At 49.6% G+C, this 18,990-nt stretch overlaps 7 protein-coding genes across 7 annotated transcripts; 3 read left to right on the forward strand and 4 right to left on the reverse strand.

Annotated features, from left to right (window-relative positions):
• Nucleotides 1–8: 8 nt before the first annotated feature.
• Nucleotides 9–1,898, forward strand: sed3 (Tripeptidyl-peptidase sed3; the record flags this gene model as incomplete). The annotated part of the gene is made up of 1 exon (XM_032030865.2): nt 9–1,898. The coding sequence occupies one exon, from the start codon at nt 9–11 to the stop codon at nt 1,896–1,898; it is 1,890 nt and encodes a 629-aa protein (XP_031889671.2).
• Nucleotides 1,899–2,092: 194 nt separating this feature from the next.
• avnA-0 (Averantin hydroxylase) lies at nt 2,093–3,907 on the reverse strand (the record flags this gene model as incomplete). The annotated part of the gene is made up of 6 exons (XM_032030866.1): nt 2,093–2,649; nt 2,724–2,886; nt 2,944–3,140; nt 3,200–3,230; nt 3,283–3,768; nt 3,821–3,907. The coding sequence occupies 6 exons, from the start codon at nt 3,905–3,907 to the stop codon at nt 2,093–2,095; spliced, it is 1,521 nt and encodes a 506-aa protein (XP_031889672.1).
• Nucleotides 3,908–4,769: 862 nt separating this feature from the next.
• liz1-5 (Pantothenate transporter liz1) lies at nt 4,770–6,516 on the reverse strand (the record flags this gene model as incomplete). Its single annotated transcript, XM_066152635.1, has 5 exons — nt 4,770–4,964; nt 5,025–5,696; nt 5,750–5,948; nt 6,222–6,341; nt 6,398–6,516. 5 exons carry the CDS (start codon nt 6,514–6,516, stop codon nt 4,770–4,772), a joined length of 1,305 nt encoding a protein of 434 aa, XP_066008003.1.
• Nucleotides 6,517–7,523: 1,007 nt separating this feature from the next.
• CGGC5_v012058 (UPF0676 protein) lies at nt 7,524–8,859 on the reverse strand (the record flags this gene model as incomplete). The annotated part of the gene is made up of 4 exons (XM_032030868.1): nt 7,524–7,708; nt 7,763–8,473; nt 8,534–8,746; nt 8,814–8,859. The coding sequence occupies 4 exons, from the start codon at nt 8,857–8,859 to the stop codon at nt 7,524–7,526; spliced, it is 1,155 nt and encodes a 384-aa protein (XP_031889670.1).
• Nucleotides 8,860–9,793: 934 nt separating this feature from the next.
• hxnR-1 (Nicotinate catabolism cluster-specific transcription factor) lies at nt 9,794–11,867 on the forward strand (the record flags this gene model as incomplete). Its single annotated transcript, XM_066152636.1, has 5 exons — nt 9,794–9,862; nt 9,923–9,950; nt 10,007–10,053; nt 10,671–10,954; nt 11,009–11,867. The coding sequence occupies 5 exons, from the start codon at nt 9,794–9,796 to the stop codon at nt 11,865–11,867; spliced, it is 1,287 nt and encodes a 428-aa protein (XP_066008005.1).
• A 408-nt stretch (nt 11,868–12,275) lies between these two features.
• On the reverse strand, nt 12,276–13,412 carry CGGC5_v012060 (putative uncharacterized oxidoreductase; the record flags this gene model as incomplete). Its single annotated transcript, XM_032030870.1, has 3 exons — nt 12,276–13,034; nt 13,106–13,343; nt 13,402–13,412. 3 exons carry the CDS (start codon nt 13,410–13,412, stop codon nt 12,276–12,278), a joined length of 1,008 nt encoding a protein of 335 aa, XP_031889668.1.
• A 652-nt stretch (nt 13,413–14,064) lies between these two features.
• On the forward strand, nt 14,065–14,856 carry stcT-0 (putative sterigmatocystin biosynthesis protein stcT; the record flags this gene model as incomplete). The annotated part of the gene is made up of 3 exons (XM_032030871.1): nt 14,065–14,302; nt 14,354–14,652; nt 14,701–14,856. The coding sequence occupies 3 exons, from the start codon at nt 14,065–14,067 to the stop codon at nt 14,854–14,856; spliced, it is 693 nt and encodes a 230-aa protein (XP_031889675.1).
• Nucleotides 14,857–18,990: the final 4,134 nt, after the last annotated feature.

The following is an 18,990-nucleotide window of genomic DNA, read 5'->3' on the forward strand; positions in this document are numbered from 1 at the left end:
ACTTCAAGATGCTGGTATCATCAGTAATTATTTTCTTATGCGCCACTCTCACTGAGGCACTCCCATCCAGACAAGTGCAGGTCGAATACATCAAGGAGTTGCCGATAGGATGGACGCAATCACGACTCGCCGATCCTCAACATCAATTCCAACTGTCTATAGCCGTTGACCGAACCGATCACGTACACAAGGCACTGTATAGCGTCTCGACGCCCGGCCATGAGTTGTATGGGAAGCATCTTTCGAGAGAGGAGGCTCAAGCCCTTCTCATGCCTGACGATGGGTCTCGGGATATGGTGGTCAATTGGCTCTTGGATCAGGGACGTCTCGATCAATCCGCGATTGCAAGCGATGGCCACTGGATCAGAGTTACCACTACGGTTGAGAAAGCCAATAGGCTGCTAGGCGCCAAGTATTCTTGGTTCAAACATGGCGACAGTGGAAAAGAGGTCTTAAGGACCCTAGAGTATTCGTTGCCGTTGGAGTTGAAGGCCAAGATATCGCTAATATCCCCGACGACACGATTTTGTTCGCATCCGATGATGCATCAAGGACCCCAAGCTCCGAACACCGACGACGCGTTACCGTCAGAGGAGCTTCGCAAGCACAAGAGAGCCTTCTCTGGGGTGACCAACGAGCCTCTGTGGAGATCAGCCGCAGCCGTCGATCCCCCACCGTCAGTGTCCCGAGCCCAAGTTGACGCGACGTGCAACCGAACCGTCACACCCAGCTGTGTCAGAGCACTCTACAATGTCCCTGCAAACGTTCCTGTCAGCAAAGCTCGTGGTCTCGGTGTATATGCCTCGCAAAGTCAGGTCCCAAAATTCGCAGACTTCGCCCTCTTCGCGAAGAATATCGACCCGCTGTCCGCCGGGGTCAACTTCTCCTTTCTAAGCATCAATGGCGGCGTCACAAGCCAGGATCAGAATCAGTTGTCGAATGCCGAGTTGAACTTTGACATGCAGTACACTGCGTCTCTCTCGAACCCCGTGCCTAACATTGTCACCGCCGTCGCTGGTGATGGTCCCATCAAGCTGGAGTTGGGAGGTCAACCTGGGGATACCACGGAGCCATGGCTCATCTGGCTCGATGCCATGCTCAAGCTTCCTGATGATCAGCTCCCTCATACTATAACCACAAGCTTTGGCGAGAACGAACAATCCCTGCCTGACGGCTACATTCAGCAGATTTGCAATCAGTTCGGTGCCCTTGGTGCTCGAGGCGTCACCATGTTCGCTGCTTCGGGAGACTCTGGGCCAGGAAATACTTGTGTGACCAACGACGGCACCGCCAGTACACGCTTCAACCCAGTCTTCCCCGCGGTATGCCCCTTCGTCACCGGCGTCGGTGGAACAAAGAACGTAGCTCCTGAACAAGCGTTCCCTTTCTCGAGCGGTGGATTTTCGGACAAGTTCGCCAGGCCAGCATACCAAGACCAAGCTGTTCCTCCGTACCTCAAGACGGTTGGCAACAACTTCCAGGGCCTCTTCAGTGCGTCGGGCAGAGGCTTCCCAGACGTGAGCGCTCAAAGCTTCAATGCGACGTTCTTCACCGGTGGTCAGCTTGGCGGCTTCCAAGGAACGAGTGCAGCGGCACCGATCTGGGCTGGCACGGTTGGTATGGTGAATGCCGCTCTCATCCAAGCCGGAAAACCTCCGATGGGGTTCATCAACCCATGGCTGTATGGCGCTGGACTCCAAGCCATTAATGACGTGAAGGTTGGTGCGTCCACTGGGTGCACGGGGACGACTGCTTTTGGAAGTCAGCAGTTCCCGCCTCAATTTGGGGCCAAACTTGTGCCAAACGCGTCTTGGCCCACTGCTCCCGGCTGGGACGCTGTCACGGGTTTGGGCACTCCGGATATTGGCAAGATGCTTGCATTGAGGATGGCAATGTGATCAGGTTGTAGCTACGCTAGAACAGAAAGTAGACGAAGCGATGTAAATCCAAAATTAGATGTCAACGGCACAGGGAAGTGAAAGCCTGTCTGAATTCTTCACATGTCCCAGTCTGATGTTTCTATGGAACCATGTTCGGGGCGTAAAGTAACCCAAGATACTAGGTACTCTGGAAGAATCCTGAGGTGGTTTCCTTACCTCCGAACAGGATGCAACTTGATCCACAATGGCATTTTCTCCCAAGCCATGAAAACTTTCTGATCCATCCAGTCTTCTTTTGTCACATTTTCGATGTCGAACTGGCAGACGAGCCGAGCAATGATAACCTTGATCTCGGCGTAGGCCAGGTTTCTTCCAACGCACATCCGCGGGCCCAACAGGAAAGGTTGAGAAGCGTCTCGCTTATCGCCAGCAAACTCGGGATCTTTTCCCAGCCAGCGCTCGGGGATAAATTCGTCCGGACGGGTCCAATTGGCAGTACTTCTGTTTGCAACATATATATGTACACCAACAGACACACCTTCCGGGATGAACTCGCCGTCGATGGTAGCACCACCGGGAGGTACGATGCGATTATGTGCTTGAGGTGACGGCGGGTAGATACGAAGACCTTCCTCGATACAAGCTAGGAGATATTTGCAGTCGTTGACGCCAGCGAAAGTGATTTCACCCTCGTGCGCGAAGGCCGTGCGGATCTCAGCGGACAATTTCTCCAAGACCCGGGGGTTAGTCATAAGGAGCCAAACGAGACCTACGATTTCAGTCGGATTAGCGGGGGTTCTTGGGGCTTATTGCTGTTAAGCCGACCAGCACCGCACAACTCACCTGCCAAATGAGTAGAGGTTGTCTCGCTTCCGCCGGCAATCAGAAGCTGCGAATTACCCTCCAGTTGGTCATAAGACATCTTGCCTGACTTGTAGGCCGCAATCATTTTGTCCATAAAGTCCGGCACCGTCGGCTGTATCTCAAGACGATGATTGACCTTTTCCTGTTGGACTTTCCTTAGCCGCTTGCACCCACCTTACAGCACTTGTAGAACACATACCTCTTGAAGCCGTGTCAGGGTCTTAGCATCCGAGAGGACCTTGAGTGGAAACAACCACAGCCCTACCGGGAAACGAAGCAGGAGTGGCAAGTAAGAGATCGCTTGGTAGTAAGCGAAGAACTTGGCCAAAGACAGGAACATCTTCACCCACATATGGAGAGTAGATGTTATCAGACAATCAAACGACTGCCCAAAAGCTGATGTGGCCGAGTCAGATAATGAGGGCCAAGAGCGACTTGGCTTGAGGTAGACTCACTGAGAAAGCCGATGAAGTCAAAAGTCAGGAACTAAATTCAGGTCAGCACAGCATACGTCTCGATGACCGGCAAGAGCACGCACGTTGAACCACTTCAGGATATCCACTGGCTGCGTGCCATTCTGTCCGTCTTCCTGCACTCTCCGAAACATGAGGTCGACAAATTCTTTCAGCACTCCCTCTTGCTCTCTCATAGCTTTCTCAGAAAAGCCGGGTGCAAGTAGTTTACGGATGAAAGGATGGTAACGTCTGTCGGCGTTGAGAATAAGGTGCCTGCCCCGGAATCCGGCGAAGAATTTCTGGTCCTTCGCAAACTCGAGCTGCCCCGCCTTGGGTGTGTAGATTTCCTTCCATTGAGGAGTGTCGCTGTAAGACAGACCATTCGGAGAGGTTCGGACGACGGGCCCATACTTCTCGTGCAGCTTGAGAGTATCGTCGGGCTGTCTGCCTCCAATGATAGCCGATACGAGCCATAAAGGGGTTGCAGCAGCGAGGCGAGGGCCCGGATACTTGGCAAGAGGGTGAAAGAAGAGATTGTAAATGCACACGGACGCGAAATATGCTGCAGTCTGTGATTTGTGGATGAGTTTAAGTGGCATAAACAGTTTTGTCGCGACTTACTAGGGCTGAGATGCCCGAAACTGCGACCCAGGTACTCGGAGGTTTGATTGAGCTTGCGTAGAAAGCGGCCACGTCTTTGAGCGGCATCTTCGAAGCTTTCTAGTTGAAGCTCGTAGGAAACTAAATACTATTGACGCACAGTTTTAACAAGGATTAAAGAGAGACAATCTCGCAATCCTGCAATAAACTTTGTCAGCTTGTATTCGTGGAGCATGCTTTCCCCTCACATTGGGAAAGCCACGATGCATTATCATAGATGTGCAAAGTTGTGCAGGTTATTGAAGACATTTATTGTACATACCATAGGTCTCAGAAGTAGGATAGACCCGTTTATGCTGGTGCGGAAGATTCGCAAATATCTGAGCAGCTTCAAAGGCTGCGTAGTTAGATCCGATAATGGAACTGCAATGATGTGGCCTCTTGGTATGTGATGATTGGGGTTAGCTGGTACTCAGCAAAGAGCACGCTGAGAAGACACTTAGGAACGGGCAGGCTGTTGACGTAGGGCAAAGCAGCCTAGTAAGTTTAGGCGAATCCTTCACAAGTCTTTCTCATAAAGAATGAGCATACTAGTGCATTCAAATACCCTGTCAAAGTGCCTTAGCCGGTGCCCGTGTACGAAGTAGGTAGCTGATGAATTGCTAGTGGAGAAGTATGTTATCATTAGCAGCTCTTCTGGGAAACCCAACCGAACAGTCCAATGATTGAACGTCGGTTACTATCGAGTGGATGCGGCTAGGGACAATGAAGAACAGCAATGGCTGGTCAGCTTATGATTGCCTGCCTAAAAAGCTGGGGCATACACCAGCAACACAGAGTGTTTGGCAAGCTGCGCATTCAGCTTGGAACAAATGAAAACAAAGCAGATGGTAATGGGCTGAACAGACCCAGGACTGCAAACTTGATACGATACACGGAGGATATCCTATTGGTCCCAAGCCGCCCATTTTTACTTGTCTGTCGAGCCCTTATCTCTGCTGTCAATATTCTTGACCGCGCTAAGCCCTGCCTCTGCATGGCTGTCGGCGTCAACAGCCTCAATAACCTGAATCTGCTTCTTGGAAAGCCGCCTATCCATGAAAATGAGGACGGTGACCCAAATCATCATTGCAATGCCAACTGCAATCATCGCAATCATTCCTTTCTGTTCAATATGTCAGTTGAGGACTCTTGATGAAACACATGCATGCCCCTGACTACTCACTCTGAATTGGGGCGCATCATCTGCTCGGAAGAAGATGAGCGGCCACCATGCCTGAAAACAGTTACCCGCCGCATTCATGCAGGCAATCACGCAAGCCCTAAGAGCAGGGGACTCGTTCCGCATGGAGTCATTCGCCCACGCGAAGAACGTCGCTTGAATGCAGTAAATAGACCCTGCCCAGTAGTAGGCCCCAAACTTGGCTGCAGTCGACGTGGGCGCCAGGATGATAGCAGCGTTCGCTATGGCCGTGAAAGCGACGTAGTAACCGGACAGCCACCTCCGGCCCCAAATGTCGGTACTAGTCGCCCACAGCAGAGTACTGACAACACCGACTGCTTGCACGCCGGTTGGATAATTGTTGCGTTGAAATACAGTGTAATGCTCCGTGGGGTGAGATTGCATGTAGAGGTTGAGGAGGGACTGGTTCGACTGGGACTCGGAGGTGTTGCCGAGGATCCATAAGAAGCAGAAACCGTAGAAATACCACGAGTGCATGATTCGGGAAATAAAGGACCAGGTAAGAATTTTTTCTCCCTCCTCACGAATCGGAACTCGTTCTTGGGCAAGCTTGATCTCTTCTTCGCTAAGGTAAAACGCTGTCGTGGTACTCGGCGTGTCTGGGAAGAAGAAATAGCCGTAGATGGCAACAGGCAGAGTGATAATTCCGGAAATCTGATGTGGTTCTGTCAGTGTTGCTTTCATCATTGAGGTGCAAAAGTACTGACGATGAAGAGCCACTTCCATCCCGGCATTCCGTGAAGGCCATTCATGGAGGAGTAGATAGCCGTCTGAAGGAAACCACCAAACATGCCCCCAGCCAAACCACTTGCAGTAAAAAGTCCCGTTCTTTGTCCTAATTCTTTCTTCGTATACCATGATCCGAGGATGTACTGTGTGCCGGCAAAGATGCACGACTCGAAATATCTACAACGATATAAGTTTAGTATGTGATTGCAAAGGAGTGATTGTATCAGAAATAATACCCTTGAAAGAAGCGAATCACCATCATGTGTTGAGGGGTCTTTGCAACCGCATTCAGCATGGTGATAACCGCCCATGTCGTGATCATGAAAGGAAAGAACCTCTTGGGCTTAAAGTAAGTCAAGAGCAAATTATTTGGGACAATCCCACTGTGTTAGACACCAAAGTTAGCATGTGTCTTGTGAGAGCTCGGGACTAGAACTTCTGTCAACTGACATGAGGTATGCGGTCGCATAAAGTGTTGTAACTTCCGTAAGCTGGGCACCTTTAAGTCCCAAATCCTCCCTCATTCCAGATACGTAAGCTTGTGTAATACTGGCTCTGTCTAAATAGTTCCTGTTCCGTCGGATATTAGCATTTGCCTGATCATATTGGAGGAGGTGATTACTCACATAAAGTATGCTAAGCAGCAGAAGGTCAGAATGAAGAAATCTAACTTCAGGACAAGCCGTTTCTCCTGGGGTGTTGATGCACCCTTGAAGTGTTGTCGCAAATCCGAAAACGGCGACATGATGGTTGATCGTGATGCCCTTGTTGGGCTATTCTTCACGGAATTGGTGGTGTTGTTCGTTCAGGCTGGGTGCATGAGATCGACCTTACTTGAATTCAGCTGAGTCCGAGGTCTTAAGTAGATCTCCTATCTCAAGATACAGGGCGTCGTGCGTTATCACTCCAAGACCGTACCATCTGTCCATAGTAGACTTATCTTCTTGGCTGGTCTCATGAGAAGCAGGAGATTGTCATGGCACTGAAAAAGGCAATCAGCCGAGGACTCCGATGTTCCTTGGTGCCCCGCCCTTGAAGAGACTCTGCATGTCTGTCACTCGTCGAGACTGGACGAAATCCGGGGTACTGACACAAATAGGATACTGAGACGCAATCACAGTGTTGGCAATTTGGCATCAGCTTGGTGTTGACTAGCGTGCATCAATGATAAGCTTGGGAGTTGATGATCACCCAATCATGTCAATGAAGTGAGGAAGAAGTATATCAAGTGGGGCTTCACCGAGAGGAGCTCCTCCCACCAGGCCACTCGTAGTGACAGTTGCATCGATAAACATGTCGAATGAAAGGACGGATCCCCGGGAGTTCATGGAGTAAACGAGATCAGTATTGAAAGAACGAAGCAAGGTAGACGTCACAGCGGTGTTCTGTCCGTGGTTGTGTCAAATATAGTTCTTGGTTGTCCAAAATCGGGTGCCCGTTATCTCCAGTACCAAGATGCCAAGATTCCAGCTGCAGTCGACAAACAAGCTGCTGTTGATGTCACGCGTTATGTTTGCCTCGGTAAAATCGTGCTCAGCCTAAGTGGCGATAAGGTGATGAGGTTCATCTTCGAGCCCGACTTGAGGCTGCATATGCGTTTCAAATGGAATCAAACCATAACTATATGTATTCAAGGTTACATCAAAGGGTGTTTATTGCTTCTCGACGAAGGGTTTATGAAGATCACCGAGTTCCTATGTCTCATAAGGCCACCTCAATGCCAAGACGGACAAGTCCGCTGGTTACGATTATTCACTGCGCCTTTAGCACGGGCACATACACCTCTCTAGCAACGTTGTCAAACTTTCCCAAGCTCTTATGGCCTTCCGGGTCTGGATACTCCCCAGCGAAGAAGTCCGCGTGCTTTCCAGTGTCCATAGGCCGGTCGATATCGTACTCATACCGTTTCCAACCGTGCTTCCTTGCATCAAGGTAGTCTGTTGACTGTCAGCCAAGGTCCATTGAGCTGCCGAGCTTCAATGTTTTCTTACCAGCCATGCAAAACACTCGATCATCCATGGGCTTGTCGCGCCCAAGGCGTTGTAGCAATGGGGAGTTCTCCAAAGGCTTCAACTCGCGATCATCAGCAGGGCGGGCAAAGTAGATGACTCCAATACGACGCAGGTGTCGCTGGTCCACGGGTGGCTGTACCACACGATGAATGGTCGCCTTGAATAAGCCCCCGGTCAAGCGCTCCATAGCCTCTCCGAAATTGATAACAAGACCCTTGGGCTGGTGCTCGACCCAGCGATACTTGCCGTCGTTGTGGTCCAGAACTTGGAGTGCGGCGATGGGCTGCGAGAACAAGAACGTCCAAGAGCCCCAGTCGGTGTGTCCGGAGAGGAAGATGTCACGGTACTTCTCACTCTCTTCCTGGGGACGAGGCTCGCACATCATGTATCTGATGTATTCTGTCTTGGAGCCACCGGATGCATGGGTCGCCTGCACTGCTTCATCGGGAACCTCCAAGATCATGCTCACCAATGTCAACAGCTTCTTGAGGATATTCGTGCGGATAAACTGCATCACCTCCTGGGTCTCTTTGAGGTAGGGTCTCATAGTCTCTGGGTGGGGGCGGTTCTTCGGATCATGGACGAGGATGTTGTAGTGATCCAGCTGCTTGGGGAAGCCGCCTTTGTGTCCGAGTGGACCAGCTGGCTTGTAACCAACGTACAGGCCACGAGCGTCTTCTTCGGGGGTGACTGATGGGAGGACCTGTCAGCGATGGACAAAATTTTGCCACGACTGTAGGAACCATTCACCTTCATACGGTGCCTTCTCGTCAGGCGGCAGAGTCATCATTGCGTTCGCAATCTGCATCTGTCGAGCATAGACTTCATCGGATATGCCATGGTTCGTAAGAGTCAGGAAGCCATATCCTGTTGCAGCCTCATAGAGCTCTTTCGCAAGTTCTTGTCGGCCAACTGGGTCGTCGAATCTTGCAAGATCGAGATTTACAAGCTTGACATAGTCAACTACCATTTGAAAGATTAGCAATGCTGCTTGACAGAACATACGGGTTGAACGAGGCACAGCACTTACGGTCTTCCTTCGAGGGAGGCGCTGGGGTGTAGGGAGGGAGAGACATCGTTGCACAGGTCTTTAGTCAATTCTTTGGAGTATCGCTGGAAGTGATGCGAATCGGTTCACTGTCATCACGGCATCAAGCCCCTTATCTTCTCGATGACTGCCAGCTTCTGATATACCCGTCCTTCATCGCAACCCAAGGACTACATTCGGTCCAAAGTTCACAGGCCGTCACTTGCACTTGCATGATGCGTCCATCTTGTTGCTCATCTGGTGCTCCTCCGCGTCTGGGGAAGTTGCATCTGACCATCTGCAAATCGCTGCCATTCTAATACAATCATGTCTGGTGACTACGAAAGCAAGGCGCTCCTCCTGTCAACCACCATACTCGCCACTCCTCCCGCAACTCCTCCCCAAAGCACTTTTGGGAGGAGCCCATAATCCTCTCCCACTTGCTTTGCCAGACCGGATTGGATAATAAACCTTGCCAAAGTTACGCTTGGGAGGAGCTCCTCCTGGCTCACTACCTTTTATGGGGCCAACGATAAGGAAGATGTGGACCTGGAAAGAGGCCCGCTGCAATCGCTGCGACGTTCAATTCCGTCGCGCTCTAATCCAGGCGCTCTGAGTGGTTTGATTCGAACTTGGCAAGGATGCCAGGGGCAGCATCGCGGTGACATTCTCCCGGCCCCCCTTCCGGGTGCGGGGAAGCAATCCTCTCCGCGTTTCCAACCCAACCCCGGCTCGCGTTGAGGCAACCTACGAGATGACGCTCTACTGTCGTTGCGTGGAATCTCTTATCTTTGTCAGGCACTAGCGGTATCATTCCATCCCGTTGGGTCACGGGGCTGTCGTTATCGCCTTCGTCCCCGAACACCGTGTCGTGATATGCGACCGAAGGACGACAACACCACATCTACCATCTCAGGTGTTCAATTGCGTGAATAGACTTGACAAGTCTTTTGATCGAGAGAGACGTGATGCCTGCCGAAAAGATGACCAAGATGAACAAGGGCGAAAGACCGTTCCAGTGCCCAGCGTGCCCTAGTCGCTTCACCCGACAAGTAATTCCAATCCGCCTTGCCATTGTGATAGATAATAGAGATGATGCTGATTCCCCGTAGGAGAACCTGAGTCGCCATACCAGCTCTGGTAAGTGATGCACGTTTCGCGTTATTCTCGCTCTTTTTTTGGCTGAGTGTCCGAAGTTCATCAAAAGTCGAATTTGAGGCCATTCCCATGCCCCCACTGTGAAGTGAGCTTCTCTAGAAGGTATGTGAATCCCGCATAGCCGTCATGCCCCCATCCCGCCCAGCCACGTGCGTACTCAGCCCTCCGGTTGTTGACCTCTTTCAGTGATCTGAGAAAACGCCATGTACGAAAGTATCACCCGGGATCAGATAGCGGCGCTGAGCAGCCTCCACCTTCCGCGCCGCCAGTCGAGATACTTCCAAATTCTGCGAACGGTCATGGGCCGACTCGCCGCGAGAGTAGCAGCACCCGTGTGAGAAGACTTGGCCTCCATGGTTTTGCACGCGATTTACTAACCACTTGTGAAGTCCTCTTCGATATCCCAACTACTATGTGATCAAGGCATCTCATGGATGTTCAAGCTTCCACAGTTCATTTCAGCCTATTTCGAGAACTTTCAACCAATATTTCCGCTGATACACGTACCAACCTTTGATCTTAGCTCTGCTAGAGAACCGCTACTACAAGCAATTGCCTGTATTGGCGCAGTCTATCAATCCCCAGACCAAAAGCACGAGTGCAGTGCTGCATTGTTTGACTCGGGACTGAAAGCATTGGATGCATATGTAAGCTTCATCAAACCAGGTCTCTACTTCTCTCGGCTGACCTAGTGTCAATAAGGTCAGGGAGCGGCGATGCTCCAGATTCCAAGAGGTCTGGGTTATGCAAGCCTACTTGCTCTTCGAATACTACGCTATTCATTGCTGTGATGATGGCCGTTTCTCGGTTGCCCTTAAGATCCACCGAAAGGTTGTCGATGCATCACGTCAGTACCAACTGCTACAAGACAGGTTTACTCTTGGGCTGGACGAGAGTTTCAACAGTCCCACAAGCATCGATAATACGGCAGCGTACTCCACGGAGTCGGCTTGGCACGCCGCGATCCAGAATGAGTCAAGAAAACGGTGGGTGCTGATCTCAGACTCTAGTGTTACACATAGCAAGCTAACCAAGCGAAGAATCGCATACTGTTTATACTACTTGGACGCTCAGTTGGCGATATGCTGCAACATGCGACCGCTCCTGGCAGCTCTCGAGATCAAGTACGAGCTGCCATGCCGAGATGATATATGGGAAGGAACGACAGCCGAGGACTGGCAGGCTCTAGTATTTGCCCAGGATGGGTCCTTCAACGAAGAAGAGGATGACGATGCTAATGCTGAACCCCGGCCTGCTCATGGAGATCTTTACGGGTGTCTGGCGCGTTTGATGAACCCCGATTCGTCCGCGCGGGGTCGTCCACCAGGTTTACTCTGGCAGTCGTCGTTCACATGCTTGGTGCTCATAATCCAGATATTAATGATGACACGTGATCTGACACTGGCGGGGTCTTTCTTATACCACAACATCCGGCCAGGAGAAAGCAAGAACAACTTATCGATTATCTCAGAAGTCAACCGAGCGCCGATAATGCAAGCCCTGGATTCCCTGGCGGATCTAATGCGCAAGCCGAGCCACGACCTTGGAAGTTCTTCCACGAATTCTGCCAGCTGGGATCGCGTCTGGACCATGTGGCATTACGCGGCATTGAGCCTCACTCATCAAGAAGCTCTTCTAACCAGTGGCATCGTCGAGTACAGCCTACCAAACGCAATCTCGACATGCTGGGAACTGAACAAGCCTCGGTCAAAACAGCATCGTGATGTTTATGACGATAGAGATGGTAAGCATGCAGAGGTCATCATCTTCACGCGAGCTTTGCTGACACCTTTTGTGCCGGATAGTAACGAGAATCGCAAGCAACATGGAGAACATCCTGATGCTCATGTCTCGTTCATCGAGGAGTTCTTTTCCTGGCTCAACGGCCATACCCAATGAGTATGCGACATGCTCAATGATTGAAGATCCGTTCATGACTATGGTGGGCTTCAAAGCCTGTTTGATGGGTTGGCGCCTAGTCCGACTTATGTCACTGACGGTTGCTCAAAGCAACGTCAATATCCCAGGCGCCCGAGTTCCTAGCATCTATGCCGTGACTGCACAGGTTCTGTTAGGCGGCATTCTGGCAGCCATAAACTCTGATGATAATCCAGTCAACATTTCCGAGACGCCTGAGGCGCGATACTTGGCATGGGTTGAAGCGAACTTTACAAGTCAAAGGTTTTGGCCCTTGGGGAAATGGATCGTCGCAGTTTTCAATGACTGAGAGGGTGGCTCTTTCCTGGACCTGGTTCGGATGTAGACGTGCAACTTGTATTAATACAAAACCATCATTATCCCTAAGTTTTACAGAAGATGCTTGACCTGGCTCATAAAGTCTGTGACTGTTTTCTCGAATGACGTGTACTTCAACCCTTGGAAATCCGTCATCATCGGTTCAGGGTCTACCTGGACATGAGTTTTGACTTCTTGTATGCCGGTCGCAATCTTCTGCGTCAAATCTGGATAAGTGCTCCGAATGGTTTCTGAAGCCTTCTGGTATGTGAATGGCTCCGGAGCCACGGGGATATACCTCTTGCCGCCAGCTTGCGGAGTTGTCAAGGCCATGACATGAATCTCAGCCAAGTCCCTGACATCAATCCAGAAGTTGAACCGACAGGGAGGCAAGGATCCAGATGATCCTCCCGTTGCCACCCGCCACAGCATCATATTAGACTCGTTCAAGTCGTCCTTTGATCGAGGAGTTGTAGCCAACGGTCCAAATATCATGGAAGGACATAACGTGACTAAGTCGAATTGAGGCTTATGCTCTGTTACAAACCTCCAAGCTTCCTGCTCTGCCAATGTTTTGGAGCCACGATACGCGTCCTGCGGTGTTGCATCGGGTGCCACTGCCTCTTCATAGCTGATTGGGTTCCAGTCGTTGGCGGTGTATGTCCAAGGAGTCGATTCCTCCCGTCCCATATCGAGGACTGCGCCAAACGACGAGGTCAAGACAATGCGCTTGACTGATGACTTGGCCGATGCATCCAAAATTGACCTTACGCCTTTCAGTGCGGGAATGACAACATCATTCTCGTTATCTTTTATGTCGTACTTGAGAGGCTACGTGCACGTAAGAGTCTCAGCTTACTGACCGTGGCCAATGGGAATTCAGATTCGTTGCCTCTACTTACACTGGCAACATGGATGACGCCATCGATGTCTTTGACGGCTTCATCGAAAGCGCCTGGGTCGGTAAGGTCCTCAATAAAGTAGAAGTCCAGCTTCGAGGCGTACTGGGCTCTTGCTGATAGAAAAGCGTCTGCCTTTTGCTTTGATCTTGCTACCGCTCTGACTTTGTAACCCTTCCTCAATAGGTTGTCCACAACATGAGACCCGACCAGTCCAGTTGCACCAGTCACTAGAATGTAGCTTCAATTGTGTCAATAATTGCGTTCTGAGGCTCTCGGATTCTCATTTGAGCACTAACTTGCAATCCATTCTTTCAACTTCGTGTTGGGTAAATATTTTTTGTCGAGCTTTATGAGTACCAAGTCAAGCTCGCGAGCGGACTTCCAACATAGAAACAAAACGGGATTTCCTTCAAATTCTGGTGTCTAAAAGCGCCACAGAGTCCTGCATCATTTTATCCGAGGTTCTGGCTGCCTTATCGCAGCTGATCGGTTCGTAGGTCACTACTGAGACTCCACATCGCGCAGCGATTCAAGGCGGAGCTCCTCACAACATAAAGTCATCCCCATGTGAGGCAAAGTGCGAGTATCACAGGCAATCCCAAAACATGCCGGGTGTCTTTCTCCGAGAATTGGATGGGTAGCATCTGATTCATCAATTCTCGCATGCCTTGGTTCGCGGTTACAGCGAGAGTAGACGGAGTATTCTCCGCCAAGGTGGAGCTCCTCCCTCATGCAATTGTCTAATCGCGGTGCTCCTCTCAGTGCAATCGGGGATAAGCAGTCTCCATGAAACGTCATCCTTGACGAAGACTCGCAGCGGAGTGTCAAAAAGGGACAAGCTTGAAAACAAATGAGATCCTCATTAATGACCGTTAAATCACTAGTGAAATCCTTAACTCATTATCTCTTGTCTCCTCGATCGCACCATCCCCAAATCGCCATTCAATCTCACTCCCAAAATGTCTTTCGGCAAGCTGTACACGTACCCGAAGGCGCCACGCTCGACCATGGTGCTCTTCATTGCCAAGTACAACAAACTGGACGTTGAAATCTGTAATGCATTTCCTATCAAGGTGTATCCGGAGAAGGGGGGTGTCGGCGACGTATACCTGTCCAAGTTTCACACTGGCAAGGTTCCGGCGCTCGAAACATCCGATGGCTTCGAAGTCTATGAGAGCAACGCTGTTGCTTGGTTTCGTGAGTGCTTTCGCATTCTGTAAAACCAACATAACACTGACGATTCATCAGTCGCGAAGCAAGATCCCAACACAAAGCTGTGTGGGTCTAACCTGAGGGAAGAGACAACAGTCATCCGATGGGCTTCTTTCACCAATTATGAGCTTCTTCCGCCAATCATGGCATGGATCCAGCCCATCATTGGCCGAGCACCAACAAGCCCAGAGATTCTCAAGGAACGGGAGGAAGGTTGCGAGTTGACTATCCGTGCTATTGAGAAGGAGATCAAGGGCAAGAAGTATCTTGTTGGAAATACGTTAACCTTGGCCGACCTTTTCGTGATTTCCGGCCTTGCCCGAGGCTACCAATATGTACGTTGGCATTTCCCCGGTATTGGGCTAACACTGACGGTATCGTAGGTCTTCACCAAGAGCTGGGCGGAGAAACACCCGGTTGTACATGAATACTACATGAGCATCAGGAACGATAAAGATGGGATCTTTGACAGCATTCTGGGCCCTAACATCATCAGAGATGAAGCTGGCGGTACTTATCCTGACTATGATAGGTTGTAATCGGCTTTTACCTGTGCACATACTACACAGAAAAGTGACAGTTACAGTAAGAATATCAACATTCGAAGACATAAAATGTCAATTTACACAGACAGCTGTATGTATTGGATTGCATCATTTCTTCACTTTTTAATTGCGATTGTAACCGAATGCAAGCAATGTGCCGCCTAGGTTCATGCCCTGGTCTCGCATTAATGCAGCTACCTATCATGAGGAGTTTCGTTGCAATCCCGCAAGCCCTGGTGTCGTGTCCAACTACTTGCCTGAATATGGAGGCAGCGATATTCGCCCAGATACCAAGCCTTGTTCAATATGTTTAACAACTACGACCTTCAAACGGCTGGGTAACATAGACATGAACTTAAAATTGCTGATACGATCATGCTGTGATTTGGTTTCAGCAATGGCGAACACCACGTTAATGACATGTGTCTTAACAAAGTCGAAAGCGCGCAGCCACCACTGCATGGTTAAATATGCCCGACAGCTGAGAGAGGCTCCTAGAGACTTTTGCAGTGCTAGCGACCAATCCCTTTGATTTTGTCTTTGGATCTTGTTTACTGGAGGCTCATAGATATAATCATCAAAGAGCTGGCTCCAAAAGTTGGTACCTTAGTCTCAATGACCGACGATTCTTGATCATAGAATGTTCATTCAAGTTTTCAAAGGAAGAAGATTAATGTGAACAGAATTCTCCCAGACTCTTTTGGAGACAAATGCACAGAGACAAAAGGGCTTATAATGGGGGAGTCAATCTCTCTTTCTCAAGCCAAATCGAGATGCTCTCAGTTTCCCCTCTGGGCGCTTCCACGCAATAATGAGAATGGGCTGCTTCTCCTCTAAACAAGCATTTTCTTCGGCACCAGTCCTCATTTACCCTCTCTCGGCAGTGTCTGACAATGATTCTGCCTCTAATATGTCAACCGACTGCCCACTGCGGGAAGTCCACGTTCAATCCTGGGACGCTTCAGCTCTTCGAGTAGCTCAGAAACTTGATTGGCTATACCTTATTGGACACAATGCGCCTGAATCAACGTTGGAGAGGGTCATGGAAGAGAACAGGTGGGAGTGGGGAAATTCTCAACAATGGTTATTCGCGCCCATTCTGGGGAGATGATCCCGAGCATGGTGAAGCCTGGTTCCATCTGTAAGACTCCGAAGCTGGCATCTGATGCAATCCTCGCTGAAGAATTTCAAGACTGATGAATCAGATGCCCGCAGGATATTCAAGACTACGCTGAGTCCAACCATGAACAAACTGGCCGCTTCTGTTTGCTACTGTAACTGGGGTAAGATAAATCTTTTGGCCGAAGCCCGATGCATCAATCAGCTAACTGACTTAATGTCAACTTTGACTGTTGTCAGTAGCTCGCTCGTCGTTTGGGTCAGGTGGTCTGAATGATTTGGATTCTTGTGTGTTGAGGCTAGCTCAACACTGTTGTGTCGGACTCAATTCGAGCCTTGACAGCTGATCATTCGAGACAGTTGAGACATTTTCAGCCTCGCAACAGGCAATGCTCGTTAATGATTTGCCATGGCTCAAACACGTCACACTGGTAATAGAATCTGTGGATGCTGTCACAACTCCCTCCACGTCCTTCTTGCCAGATAGAAGCTGTGTGCAGAAAACGCCACAGACTGGTGTGTTCCTGACGAGACAATCTATCAATAAGTAACATCTCAACTGTTATTGTTACTAGCTTCATGGTAGCTATTCAGGCCAGGATGTGATATTCTCTTCGGTTGTTTTACTAGCAATTGCGCTACCCGTACACAGCCCGTACACAGGTACCAACGGTGTAAGATATCTATCAGGGTAGTAACTCATAGGCTTTGTTGGATGCCTCCCTCCGGATGAGAGTATAAGGCAACAAACTCAGTCGATTTGTAAACGGGCAACATAAATGGCCTCATGCTCCAAAACACCACCTAACGAATACTCTAATACATACGATGTTGGAACCTTTTGAGATCTCTATCACAAGTCTGCTAACCATATTTGCAAAAAGCGTTGACTTCATCAGTATCTCCACAGCACCCGTCTAGAGGAAGACATCGTCTTTATTATTTCCTACAAGATGCGTAGTGTAAAGAATACGGTGTCTTTCTGACAACTCGCAATGCGCCGATGCGATTTCAACCCACAATTTAGTTTTCATTAATGATACAGACGACAACGCAACTCTCTTGATCACAACCACACCAATAGAAACGTACATATTTCCCATCTCAATCACAATAGAACGACAATCAAAATGGGCTGTTTCCCCTACCGACACCGCGAAGCCCTTGTTACCACATTTGATTTCGCCCAGTCTTGAATTGGCCCAGAAGCTCGAATGGGAGTACTTGAGTGAGAAGGGCGCCTCAGACAGTACTATAAGAAAGGTGATGACCGAGAACAGGCGCGACTGGAGAATACTTAATGGCCTCAACTGCCGAAACCGCCAGCCCTTCTGGGGCGATAATCCACAAGAGAAAGGCATACGGATCAACTTCCCGGATTCCCGAGTCCGATGTGAGGACGCATTGGCCTCAATACCCGACGCCAAACATGATTGGCGGCACGTTTCCGCCGATGAACCAGATATACAGCCATCTTCGCGGATACATCTTCGGATAGACTCATCAGTATTTCTTCATTTCTAGAGTCTACACTCATTCCCAATGCATATACTTATTGCAGGCGAGTATACGTATTGCGTCTGAACTCGTTTAGTTGAGTTTGGCTCTCTACAATTGGCGGTGAAACCCGATTGAGCGAGCCTAAATACCTTTTAATGGTTTATCAGAGGGCTTACTACCCTAATCGGTATTAGAAGTAGCCATTTGAGGAAACCTGAAAGGAGAATTATTAAACAGATTGAACTCTCCCTGAAAAGATTTCTTAATAAATTCCATGATCCCACCATCCTCGCCACCACTCAAGGTTCCCCTGAGCACCTCCGCATCCCCCAAATAGTGCCCCCGAACTTCAGTCAGCAAACGCGGAGAACAATGCACCCATGCACAGGCTGATTTTCTCGAATGACTTTGTGTACCTGGTTCCTTCTAACAAGTAGTGAACACGACAAACATGAAGGGCGCATCTTTGACATCTATCCAAATGCCGTGGCACAGGCTGCCAGCTACACTCAGTCATGAACCACTTCCCCTCACCTTATCCGCTTCTCAACTGCATTATATACACCCAGAACCTTCGACCAACTTAGTTTCTGGTGACTAAAAGCCAAGCCCTCGGATCCATCATCTGGTAGCGGCAGGTCAACACAGGCAAATATCTCAACCTCATCAGCCTTCCCATAGACAGGAATGTGCTGCACACGTCCAGAACCGGGAATTAGGCGAAGCCATACAAGTGCCTCCCCGTCTATCGTGAGAATCTTAACCGTGATAATACCCGAGGCCAACAGTGTCTGAATGTCGGGATTGACATCAATTGAGAAACCATTCTCAACGGCACTCTTTGCGAACACTTTTTGGAAAGGCCCAGATGTTCGCAGAATCTGGTGGCTTTCAGAAGAAAGCAAGTAAGCAAGAACTTCCTGTTGGCTCAGCTCCGACACGTTAGCCACTTCGCAAACGCTGCGACAGGTGACCTGTCTCTGCAGAAAGTCTCGCCATGTCCAGTCCGATACCCTCATAATCTTCGCAACTAATAAAATAAATCCGCCAAGAAGCCAAGAGAACACAGTGAAGTTAAAGGGGTCAACCCCATCAACCCTACTTCCAACGAGCAACCCACACAGGAATCCGCCAACAACCAACACAACAGTCAGACCAAATACAGTATTGACATATTTGGGACACTTGATCACTATTGAAGTCTCTTGTATCATCCATTGATCGGTAATCTTCTTCACCCGTTGTCGGTTGTTTTGTGCCCTGATGTTCGGATGTTCGAAAGGGTCAGAATTCAACTGTTCCAGTAAAGAGTTTGACGATGGGGAGCTCCTCCAAAGCGGACGATACCGATGGCTCGCTAGCCAAGACCGGGCCAGTGAAGTTGTCTCGGCATGTCCTTGTCTTGCGGAAACGTTTGCTGTAATTGCACGGCATTCCGTTTGAACTCGGTGCATGCTGAAAAAGGCATTTTGCAATAAGATTTTCTGAGGCATTCCCCAGTGAATATCA

The sequence above is a fragment of the Colletotrichum fructicola genome, assembly GCF_000319635.2.
Source record: "Colletotrichum fructicola Nara gc5 chromosome Unknown KSG_Nara_v1_contig07, whole genome shotgun sequence".
NCBI lineage: Eukaryota > Fungi > Ascomycota > Sordariomycetes > Glomerellales > Glomerellaceae > Colletotrichum > Colletotrichum fructicola.